The following is a 12,788-nucleotide window of genomic DNA, read 5'->3' as shown; positions in this document are numbered from 1 at the left end:
TCACCCTTATGTAACAGATAATACTCCCTACAACTGTACAACAACTCACCCTTATGTAACAGATAATACTCCCTACAACTGTACAACAACTCACCTTATGTAACAGATAATACTCCCTACAACTGTACAACAACTCACCCTTATGTAACAGATAATACTCCCTACAACTGTACAACAACTCACCCTTATGTAACAGATAATACTCCCTACAACTGTACAACAACTCACCCTTATGTAACAGATAATACTCCCTACAACTGTACAACAACTCACCCTTATGTAACAGATAATACTCCCTACAACTGTACAACAACTCACCCTTATGTAACAGATAATACTCCCTACAACTGTACAACAACTCACCCTTATGTAACAGATAATACTCCCTACAACTGTACAACTCACCCTTATGTAACAGATAATACTCCCTACAACTGTACAACAACTCACCCTTATGTAACAGATAATACTCCCTACAACTGTACAACAACTCACCCTTATGTAACAGATAATACTCCCTACAACTGTACAACTCACCCTTATGTAACAGATAATACTTCCTACAACTGTACAACTCACCCTTATGTAACAGCCCCTGAAGAGCGTCTTGGGTGCTGTGGACGAACAGGAAAAAAAGTTTTGCGTGTCCAGGGCGTCGCTGTGGTCGGCAAGTGCCTTGTTTTCTCGGTCAAGAGAGTAACTATAGTGTAAACACATCAGAGGCAAATATATATTGATAATCAGCTAATGACACGGCATAGTTTTCTTGTTCTGGTGTTTGTGGTTGCTCGGTCTTTCTCTTTCTTGTCTTTTTTCCGGGTAATAAAGTTGCTATGTCACTGGAGAGTCATCCCTGATCGGTTGACGCGGTGCATCCAACGACAAATGTTCCACTTTTTCCAACTTCTGGCACTGACACTCTGGACGCCAAAACACTCAAGACGTGTCCCACTGCCATCAGATTCTGACGCCTGAACATGCCCTGCAAAAACGCACGTCCACATAAACCAGGGGCGCACACACTTTTTTTTTTACAAGTCAAAATGATCGACCAACTACAAAGCCAAACAAACTGTGCTGTACTGAAACACTCTGCTCCTCTTTTTTGGACCCTCAACCCACAGTTTGAGAAACTCTTCTTTAAGAGAACTTCCACTGACACTTTACACAAAACTGTGAAGAAAGTGAAGAAAGTTTTAACCCTGTTTTTTCAAGTTCCTAACTGGAGTTGCATTCTCTTACTGTTTTTGCAATGGGATTTATCCTCTGCACATTTAACAAAAGCATGTCGTGACAAATACAGATGCATTTGTGCACTTTTATTAGGCAAACTTCATCTACGTCTTGGTAGGTCTGCTCTGTGCTGCAGGCTTTGCTTTGTGCCAATACTGTAACGTAAACTTAGATTAGCTTTTGCTTTGCGTTTTGTCCTGCTCTTCTAGTCAGCGCTCCTATGTGGAGCCTGTGTGCGCTTTACGCAGGGAGGAGCAAGACAAGTGCAGGGACCAAGTGTGTTTGTGATGTGCCACGCCATATCCATGGATTCTAAATGAGCGCACAGGCTGCACAGAGACGCCCCGCACTCTCCCACACACCTGTACAAGTTTACTGTCGACAGCAGCGGTCGTAATGAAATATGATCACACTTGTTGATCAGACCTTGAGTGGGAGACAAGACCGAGTTCAAACGTGATCAAGTCTGAGACAAGTACAACGAGACTATCCATCCACACTAAATTGGCGATCAGCATGTTGGACACCCCTGACATAGAGATTACATGTAAACTTGACGCCTTGATGCCGCAGTCTGAATGCAGATTAAGTCTTGTCCAAGTCTACCCAGGCCCAGCTGTGTTTAGAGGTTTTGGCTCTGAATATCTTCAGTTTTTTTAAAACGATCAGAAACTCACCTAAATCTGCGGTGCTCTGTCTGTGGGAGTAAACGTCGGCCATTATGGTGTGTAGATTCTCCAGGATGTGCTCTGAGGGCATGTCCAGCTGCAGGATCACACACACACACAGAAAGAGTGAGTAAAAATGATAACATAAGACGGAGGGTGTCGGTGGTTTTCAGGTTCTAGAATGCAATGATGTCAAACTGCCAGAAGAGGGCGCAAGACACAGATTTCCCAATTGATCACACTGTACTTTACCACGAAATATCCAAAGGGTAAATCCACAAATGTTGAACCTGGTATCTTCAATTTGTGACTAAACCCAAGAACTCACCATATGACAACATAATTTAGAATTTTAGCTTTTTTATTTTCGCTGCTCCCATCTGTGTTAGTTTGTGTAGTTTGACAATTTCGATTATTCCAATGACAAGATTTTCTCCAGTGCACCTGTCACATTTGAGGCTCAAGTGTCACACAAAAACAGAATGCACCATAAAGAAATATTAGTACCATAACCAGATTATACTACAAGTTTTGTTTTTTTCCCCCCATTCTTTAATCAGATGTTTTAGCTTTCTAATATGGACCTAAAATTATCAAGAATTCTGCCTTTATAGTTAGCCACATTGATGCCTGTTTTTTGTTTTTCTAAGTATTTTTGAGCTATAAAACCACCGGTAACTGAATAAACGTAAGGCAGAGCTGTTTGATGCCTCTACCAGAAAATATACACCATGCACCTTTAAACACAGGGACAGGAAAATAAGCAGATTATACTCTCAAAAAAAAAACAACATATACATTGTCCCAGAATTGTTAATGACTTCTGAAAATGTGACTTACCGTAGCGATTTGTGTCCGAACAAAGCAGCCATCTTCTACTGTATACTCATGTCCTGTTTTAAAGAGCTCCAGCATTCTGGTAATGTTCAAACCGACCGAACCTACGAGAAACACAGGGAAAAAAACGGGTCTGAAAATGTGCAAAAAGCAAATTATATAAAACTATAACTATATACTTCACTCTGCCTCCTCTGTACGATATCCAGAGTTGGGAAGGTGATTTTTAAAATGTAATCCCCTACAGATTACAGATTACATACACCAAAATGTAGTTTGTAACGTAATCCATTAAATTACTTAAAGTGAGTAATGTAATCTGAATACTTTGGATTACTTGATATTGTTTTGCTTTTTAAAACTACATGAATGTAACAACCACATCCTGAAAATTCATGTTTGTTTTCTTCAAATTGTCTGTTGAGCCCAAATCTCCATGAACAGACTTTTGTTTTACTGTAGAGAAGAAAAGACGAAGATCTGAACATGAGAAGTTTTGTTTCATCTGCTTAAAGAAAAATAAAAGCCCAGACTTTCCTTAACCAGATTAAAAATATTATTTATAGAGAAATGGATTTTATATGAGACACTGCTGCTTTAAATTATGTCCATCTACTGTTAGTGTCATATTGTTTAGTCCTGGTTTAGTCCTGGTTTTAGTCCTGGTTTAGCCCAAAATGTGAAAACAGTAAAATACCTCTGTGTAATCCATTTATTTCAACAAAGTAACTGTAATCCAATTACCACTCACTGAAACAGTAACTGTAACTGAATACAGTTACTCATCATTTGTACTCTGATTATGTAACTCCAGCACATGTAATCTGTTACTCCCCAACACTGACGATATCTACCATACCATACCTCTATTTAAGAGGTATGATATGGTAGATATTTAAGTTTTTTTCATGTTGTGTCTGGTTTTACCTCTTTTGCTTTTGGGAAACTTCTTTCTGAGTTTGTTTTTGAGCGGCACCAGTTTGGGCAGCATGTCGGGCACAGCAACGTAAAAATCTGCTGAAATTTCATCGTCTAAAATCTGAAAAAAAGACACAAGTTTTTTCAAATATAAATTAAATATTACTTTTATTTTTGTAGTATTTTTATGTTTTTAGCTTGACTCACTTTTTCCATCAATTCTGTTCCTCCGACGATCGCGGCTCCGTTCTCTTGAGCCACTCTGGCCTGATCTGCGTCCTGAAGAAACAAAACAAAAACTGTGAGGAGGAGCCGGAGTCACAGAACTCGAAACCTTATGGTCGTGGTCTCGTCTCGGATTTTAGCACATTTGGACTTTGTTTTGTACTCGGTCTTGTCTCGGTTTTTAAGGCGCTTGGACTCAGTCTTGTCTCGGTCTTGTCTCGGTCTTGTCTCGGTCTTTAAGGCGCTTGGACTCGGTCTTGTCTCAGTCTTTAAGGCGCTTGGACTCGGTCTTGTCTCAGTCTTGAAGGCGCTTGGACTCGGTCTTGTCTCGGTCTTGAAGGCGCTTGACTCGGTCTTGTCTCGGTCTTGAAGGCGCTTGGACTCGGTCTTGTCTTGGACTCGTCTTGTCTCTCGGTCTTGTCTGGTCTTGTCTCGGTCTTGTCTCGGTCTTGTCTCGGTCCTGAAGGCGCTTGGACTCGGTCTTGTCTCAGACTAAAGCGTATTTGGACTTGGTCTTGTCTTGGTCTTGTCTCGGTCTTGTCTCGGTCTTGAAGTCTCTTCTCGGTCTTGTCTTGAGCTCGGGGTCTGATACTTGTCGAGTGCGATCATATTTCATTACGGCCTGTGTGCTCGTCTGGAGCCTGTGGACACTGTGTGGCACAGCATGTACCAGCGTGTATCACAGGGAGGGTTAAACTTCTTCAAACCGCCAACCTGTTCATCTGGCTCACATCAGCGTGTCGCTCCTCACCTTTTCACGCTCTCGCTGTTCCCCGCGTACAGCGCACATCGGCTCCCTCATCAATGTGCGCTGATTGGAACGGCAAGACGAAACTAAAAACTAATCTAAATTTATGCTATGTGTGTCGGTGTGATGGAAATTTATATTGTGGAAAGATTTCTCTCAATCTGTCTTTTTGTAAATGAATGTGATTTATACCTAAGACCAGACCAGACATTAACACGTGTAAAGACTCAACAAACACAACTGTCCCACCCAACAAGAAACTCTTTGTTGTCGTACCTGTCCTCAAATGTGTGTTAAGTTGATTAGCATCAGCCTCTGAAACAAGAGTCACTTTGCTGTGTAACTTATATTTCTGTATAAATACTCAGAGCTCAGATGCTCTGGGGGGGCAGAGACTCTGGGCAGAGACCGGGGGCTGACGTTGGAGGGACAAACTGCTGGGGAAGAGAGGCCGTTAGTCTGTGGTCAGGGCAGGTCTAGGCTCTGTCCATATCTGCTGTAACAAGAATAAACTTTTGTCTGTATTCCAAAAACTCATCTGGATTCACAAATGGATTAATTATTTATCATCAAGAGATATATAATTTTTGCCACAACAGTCGGCACAGCAAATCTACATGTGACTGAAGTTTGTCTAATAAAAGTGCCCATCTCCTCCATGGAGACAGAATTTATTTCCATACAGTGGAACATTTTGAGTGTTTAATCGATTCAAAACCAACAGTTGAATGAGACGTACCTCTGTGAAAACTAAAACTTTGTTCATCTCCGTCTTGAATGGATGAGGTAAGTGCACTGTGCTCACGAACGGGTCCACTCTTTTCTGTCAAACCAAGAAAAACACTGTTAAAATGTTTTTGTTTTTTTCATTTGCACTATAAATTTGTTCACTTATTATTCAACAAATGTGAACTCTGAGTCAAACATGTAGAGTTAGTTAAGGAAGTAATGATATCCAAGTCTCACGATACGATATCGTCACGGTATGATCCTCAATAGAGCCTGACCGATATGGATTTTGTTGTGGCCAATATGAAACCGATATAATGGGAGTTGGAGCTGCCGATATAATCACCAATATATTTCGTGATGTAAAAATTCACTGTAAATCTTGAATTGTTTAAAAAACTTAGGTTTGTCTCTGGTGGGTTTTAAATTGGGTTTATTTAGGAAACATTTATTGTTATTCTGCCTCTTTACGTCAGATTTACAGACAGTAGATTGGACTAATGGCATTTTTGCATCACATTCTAGACACTAGTGATGGGGATTCCAGTTCAGTTTTGTTGCAAGCAGGTCTAAAGCAGGACTGAACCAGGACTGAATCAGGTCTAAAGCAGGACTGAAAAAGGACTAAACCAGGACTAAAACAGATGTAAACCATGTGTAAAACAGAACTAAACCAGAACTGAACTAGGACTGAGTGTCGGGACTCGGTCTCTCTCTCTCTGTCTCTCGAACCCAAGATTAGTCCTGGTTTATTTATTTTATGCTGAACTGCAGCCAAATATGCAAGTTTTTTCTATCCTATGCACACGCAGATTTCTGAAAGTTTCGTTTTGAGTCGCTGCCGCTGTCAAACTCCCATGAGTCTGTACGCGGCGTGAAGAGAAAAAAGTGAGAGAAAGAGAAAACACGGCTCTCAATAAGGATCAGGCTCCTGTCGTTCGCTTCAAAGAGCCGGATGTAAGAGCCGCTTCGTTCACGATCGACCGTCACTACTAGCTAATAAAGAAACTAGCGCTATTAGCCTTTAGCCGTAAATGCTGAGCGCCGCGGTAATTAATTATATGCGCAAATGTCATAATTCACACGTCTATTCACAGCTCATTTACATCAATGCAGGTTCAGTAACAAATATACGAACAATATAATCACTTTACAATAGGCCAATAGAAAACAGCCTGTTTATGTGCAGGAGACACAGCAGCTAACAGCTAATCACAAATAGCCAAAACTAGCTTCAAAGTCGACATATTTCAACACTCAGCCTCACACAGGCTCCTCCCACATCACAAGTCTGAACTAATAAATGTCCTTTTAATCCAGACTCAAACCGATTGTCCATAAAAAGAAAATAATCTCAATGTTTGGGTCTGTGTCTGCGAGTGTAAACAAACACACATGACTCTGTGGTGTGTTCAGGGACAGCACACACACACACACACACACACACACAGACAAATGACTCCACAGATAAATACTGATGTGGAGAGTCTAAGATTTATAACGACGTATCACATGACCACGTGAAATATCAGCCGCTATCAGCAAACATATCGGCCGATAGCCTATATGTCTCCATGTGTCCATATCGGCCGATAATATTGGCCATCCGATATATCGGTCGGGCTCTAATCCTCACGGTACGATATTTATTGCGATATCGTGGGAAAGGTCACAATATGATGGGGAGGCTTACGATTAGGGATGTAACAATATCCAAATCTCTCTGTACGATATTTTCATGATATGATGATAGTGCTGCCTCTCTCCCTCGTGATAGATCGGTTTAATCTGCACTGTGGAACATTCTAGAGAAAGCAGTAACATTTCCATGGAGACAAACAGGTGGGGGACCGTCTACTAGAAATGTTATGCAGTGCATCTTTAATGAAGACCCAACAGCAGCTTGAGTCATGACGTTACCTTCTTCTCCAGCTTCATGTCCAGCCTCAGGTCGATGTAAACCTGCTGCCGTTCGGGGGTGAAGTCCAGGGCTCTGTAGGTCTTCAGCAGCTCCACGGCGTCGTCCACGCGGTGAACTGGCCGGGGGTAGTACCTCAGGATGTACACGTCGTCCACCGGGGCCCAGGCCGTTTTCCCGTACGGTTTGTGACGTCCGGAGTCATCGATCACCTGCCGCTTCTTCTCCTCCTTCTTCTCCTCCTCTTTCTTATCCTTCGTCTTTGTTCTGACGGAAAAACAAACAGAGAATTAGAGCCATGAAGGAAAGAAGACTGAAAATATTTGTGCTCTTTACTCTGAAATTATGGTTAGGGACAAATATTTCAACACCCAGATACTTTTATAGAGACCCATTACAGAAGTTGTGACCTGGTTTAAGGCCTCAGACACGTCCAACCATTTGAGACAATATTGCAACTGAAGTGTCAATGCTTCACGAGGCTCCATTCACTAAAAATAACTCTTTTCACAATGTATCTTCTGCACATAAACAAGCACAATTTGGGTTTTGGAACATCCATGACACAATAGTTCTGAAATCTTACTGATTTCTTGGAGGCGTCACAGACCAGGAACTATGAAAGTCCGACTATTGCTCCTCCCCCCGCCCGTCCTGAGAAAGCACAGGCTCTGCCCTCCAAATGTGGCGTAGGCGATGAGTGAGTGTTTTTTTTAAACGAATTGCAGCGTATTTCTGCCAGTCCAGTTCTGGTTTAGTCCTCCTCTTCAGTCCTGGAATCAGTCCTAGGTTAGTCCTGGGTTAGTCCTGGTTTAGTCTTGGTTCAGTCCATGACGTAGGCAGTGCAAAAGTTTGATATAATCTCGGGTTAACAGGCAGGTGCAGTGTTGTACTGTGCGTGTGCGGGTCTCCAAAAATGGACCCCTGCGGGACTCTGCGCTGTAGGCTCCATTACGGAATAAATGAATCTTCAGTTCGTTACATAATGAAGGAGGAAAATAACAAAAGGACGACAGCAGCAACAAGTTTTAAGAAGGATGTAAAAAGTGTTGTAAGTGTCATGTCTGAGAAAAAGTGTCTAAAGTTTGTGCTGAGGGGTTTTACAGACTTAAAACAGATATAATCATTGTGAAATATAAAGTTCACTACTTCACAGATTTCACCTGTCGCGGGTTATTTTTAGAACTTGACCCCCGCGATAAAGGAGGGACACTGCACTCTCACTTCACAACCTGTGCACATGGACTCACACTTGTACCATCTGGGATGGAAAACGGAGAATTTCTTGTACAAGTCATTGTTAAATGTGCATTTGCGTTTTGGAATGTTGCAGACTGACCGACTGTTTGTGTCTCGCTCCTTCTGAGTCACAGACGCTACGAGAGACGCTCAGTTTAATGCCCCCAATGAACGGTACTGAAAACCCGGACATTTGCATCACTTTAAAAAAAAAAAAACCAGACGCCCATGACGGGACACAAAATACAGACATGTCCAGGAAAAAACGGACGTTTGGTCACCCTAACTTTACCGATCAGTAATGTTCAGCTGATGTGGACGCGGAGCTTAAGCTTCATGCACCTCCAAGTCCTCGTCCGATTCCGGGTCCAACACATGCGGCTGAATGCGCTGTATCTCCATGATGAATAAAAGTTTATTCCTGACACTATCAGGGTCACGCTTGTTTCCCCCTCCCTCCCTGAGATGAGCGGAGGAAGGGCGGCTCACTCGTCGCCTACGTCATGTTTGGAGGGCGGAGCCTGTGCTTTCTCAGGACGGGCGGGGGGATGAGCAAAAGTCAGCGAGCTTACGCACTGTGTTTGACGCTACCGTGTTTCTCGCCTCCGACCAAAATATTTCCCAGCATGCAACGCGGGCTTTTAATAACAATGACGTCAGCTGAAACTCACGTATCAGCTGTTGTTACTTCCTGTAGGCGTGGTCAGACTTGATGGACCTGGCAGGTCACCGAGGAGGAGGGTGTCCCAGGTGTGTGAAAAGAGGAACGCGCCGTCATTCACGGTTAATGCTGCCCGTGCCTCGTTTCCTGATTTTTTTTTTACCACGATGGGAGGAAGTAACAACAGCTGATATACGACACGTCACCACCAACACCAGGGACAGATCTGAAGATACAGCAGCAGCCAAAACATGTCAACAAAGTAAATACACTTTACTGCATTGTCTTTAAAAGGAACCCAAGAAGTTAAAGTCGGACTTTCATAGTTCCTGGTCTGTGACTGTCTCCAAGAAACCAGTAAGATTTCAGAACTATTGTGTCTAGGGCTGGGTATCATTAAGAAGTTGCCGATACGATACATACCTTGATACATAGGCCATGATACGATACATATTTCGATACAGTGAACTTACAATTCAATACGATATATTTCAAATTGATTCAATAGTGTTCAGTAAAAATAAAGGCTAAATCATGGCTGTGATATTAAAAGTCTTTGTTAAATCACTTCTTGCGTAAAGTTCATATGAAACAAAAACCTTTTAATCCTCAAAACTGTGAAAATGTCAAATGTGTCACATGCGCTGCAAAAAATTGTATCTAGCCAACCTAAGATGACTTGAATTAAGAAAGTTTTATCATGATTTGAGTAAATTCCACTTGACAAGTTAAATGATCTGTCAGCGGAACACGATTTGTTGTTCTTAAAATATGAAAATACAACTTGCTACACTTAAAAAAAGAAAAACAACAACCCTTAAAATAAGAAATGAAACTGAATGTCACTTGAATTTAGAAAAACACTTATTCCACTGGTAGAGTCGACTCAGATAAAGTCAAATGTTCTTAATTTTCATTTTGCAGTGTGAATGAGTTTCCTTCCACTAAACAAGCAACAAAACTGTAGCTGTAACAAAATAATTTTGTAAAATACACCAAAAATACTCGATACGCGATATATATCGATACAGCAGCCCATGATATCGATACTGTATCATTACATTAAACAATACGATATATATCGATATTTCAATATTTTTGCACAGCCCTAATTGTGTCATGGATGTTCAAAAACCCAACTTGTGCTTGTTTATGTGCAGAAGACACAATGTGAAAAGAGTTATTTTACATGCGATGGGCCCTTTAAGTTTTGTTCTTTCTTCTCTTGATCGTTGTGGATAAATTGTTCATGTTAGAATGTTTGTCCTTTGTGGAGTTTGTTGGTTGAAGATTTGGCGATGGGGCAGATTTGTGAAGCTGCTGGAGAATACAACACACATTTACACACACACATTTACACACACATTTACACACACATTTTGCCGCAGAAAAGTCAACAAAATGTAACTCACCGGGCCACAGCAAAAGTTCTCCCGGGGATGGAGAAGACCGGAGTCTGGGGTAAAACATTGACGGGACGGACAGAAGACAACCGCTGACATCCGGAGACAACTGAGGGAAAAAACAAAAAATATCTGTGTTTGATTGGTCTTTATGTCACAAACGTTAGAAATAGACGTCGCTGTTATATTCGTGTTATGTTCGTGTTATGTTCGGTTATGTTCGGGTTATGTTCGGGTTATATTGTTATAATCCGTGTGTCGTTCATTCATTTGTTTTTTGATATAAAAGCAAAAATAAAAAAACGAAAAAACAACAGTTTTCTTCATTATTTGTCTCCAAAACCAAAATGAAAAAACAGATAATGATTCGTTTTTTTAGTTTTTGATTTTGTGTTTAAGTGAAAAATGGAAAAAAAAAAAAAAAAAAAACGGATAACTGACTGAACCAGGACTGATCCGGGTCCAGGACCAGACCGGGACCAGACCGAGACTGAAACCGGGACCAGACCGGGACCAGACTGAGACCGGGACTGAGACTGGGACCGAGACCAGACCGGGACCAGACCAGGACCAGACTGAGACCAGGACCAGACTGAGACCAGGACCCAGCTCGGACCTGAGGCTCGGACCCGCGGTTCGGAGTCAAAGCTCTGGTCCCGGATCAGAAAACTGAAAAAACGAATCATTATCCGTTTTTTTTCATTTTGGTTTTGGAGACAAATAATGAAGAAAACTGTTTTTTTTTTTTCATTTTCTTATTTTTGGTTTTATATTGAAAAACGCTCTGATGTTTCCGTGACGCGACCGGAGATAAACATGAGCGAAACGAGCCACAACAATGAGCGAATTATGTTTTCGTGAATTTAAATGAACAAATACCCGTGTGCTTAAACGCTGTCAAAGTTTGATCCTAAAACAATAAACAGAAAATAAGAATAATTTAGATGAAAGTCCTGACCTCTCCACACCGCTCTGCTGCAGGTGGCCATGTTTTGGGTAACAGTGTTTGTCCGTGTAGGAACAACGGGTCGTGGTCAAACGTTCCGACTTCTACGTCTATACAGTTATTTATTATTTAATAGTATTTATTTATTAATATTTATTTATTAGTATTTTTTATTTGTATGTATTTATTAGTATTTATTTATTAGTATTTTATTTATTTGTATTTATTTATTATTAGTAGTATTTTTTATTTGTATTTATTAATTAGTAATAACATATTTAACAATTTTATCTACACTATAGACCCTTTTAAATATTATGGCATGATCATGTAAAAAATTCTGGAATGTTTAAAATTTCTGGGGAAAAAAAGGCAAGTGGAGGCAAAATGAAGCTAACACATAATATATTTACAGTGATGAGGAGATGTAAATACTAATGGTTTTATGACATTATAACAAAAAATAAGTGACAATTTTGAATTTTCAAGGTACAAATGTTATTTACTTTGCTTCTCTGTTAAGAAGGATGGGAAAAAATACAGTTTTTAAACCCTAAAACAGTATTTGGGCTTCACAAAAAGGATGAAAAATATGTAATATATCTGTAGATGAAGTGAAAAACTGTTGTGGTCTCAACATTTCAAAACCTCAAAATGTGGATTTTGCCTTTGTAAAAATGGTTAGTGTCAATGATAATCTCTTGTCAAACAAACAAATCATGCAAAACACAGTTGTAAATGTTTTTAAACTGGGCTCTGATTTCATTCACATGTACCTGAGCGGTTTTCATTTTACAAATTATCCTTGATTTTTCATAATTTGGTCTTTGAAGTCCCAAAGAAATGACTTTTGCCAGATCTCAGAAACTACCGTATTTTTCGGACTATGAGTCACTCTGGAGTATAAGTCACACCAGGTAAAAAAAATGTGTAATGAAGAAGAAAAAACATATAAGTTGCACTTTTTGGGGGAAATGTATTTTATAAAATCAGAGACGAGGAGCCGACATTTCCTGTGTAAAGTCAAACTGTATTATAAACAATAAAAGAGAGAACAACAGACTGTTAACGTCACATATTTCACAGTTCTTCAGATAAACTATAAAATCATGCACCTTCTACTTGTTTGCAGAATTTTCCCTCCGTTACTTTTCCCTCCATTACCATGACCTTTCTTAATAAAAAATCTCACGAGTCAAAAAGTAAGAGGTTTTTCAACCTAATCTTGTACCATATGGTAGAAAACTATATGAAGCAAATATT

General features: G+C 40.4%; 1 protein-coding gene across 2 annotated transcripts; it reads right to left on the bottom strand.

The window, feature by feature from the left end:
• Positions 1-486: 486 nt before the first annotated feature.
• mrpl1 (mitochondrial ribosomal protein L1) lies at positions 487-11,588 on the bottom strand. 2 transcript variants are annotated; one of them, XM_055162092.1, is made up of 9 exons: positions 11,538-11,588; positions 10,589-10,688; positions 7,279-7,543; positions 5,369-5,452; positions 3,864-3,935; positions 3,666-3,777; positions 2,742-2,842; positions 1,911-1,998; positions 487-700 (listed from the first exon to the last, which is right to left on the bottom strand). In XM_055162092.1, exons 1-9 carry the CDS (start codon positions 11,566-11,568, stop codon positions 582-584), a joined length of 972 nt encoding a protein of 323 aa, XP_055018067.1. In that variant the 5' UTR covers positions 11,569-11,588; the 3' UTR covers positions 487-581. The 2 variants fall into 2 exon arrangements, with proteins under 2 accessions (XP_055018067.1, XP_055018066.1); XM_055162091.1 differs by lacking the exon at positions 487-700 and adding an exon at positions 774-982.
• Positions 11,589-12,788: the final 1,200 nt, after the last annotated feature.

Source organism: Boleophthalmus pectinirostris, unplaced genomic scaffold (assembly GCF_026225935.1).
Source record: "Boleophthalmus pectinirostris isolate CB_2022bp ecotype Guang Dong unplaced genomic scaffold, ASM2622593v1 HiC_scaffold_4, whole genome shotgun sequence".
NCBI classification, from domain to species: domain Eukaryota; kingdom Metazoa; phylum Chordata; class Actinopteri; order Gobiiformes; family Gobiidae; genus Boleophthalmus; species Boleophthalmus pectinirostris.
This window is presented reverse-complemented; position numbering and strand designations above follow the sequence as displayed.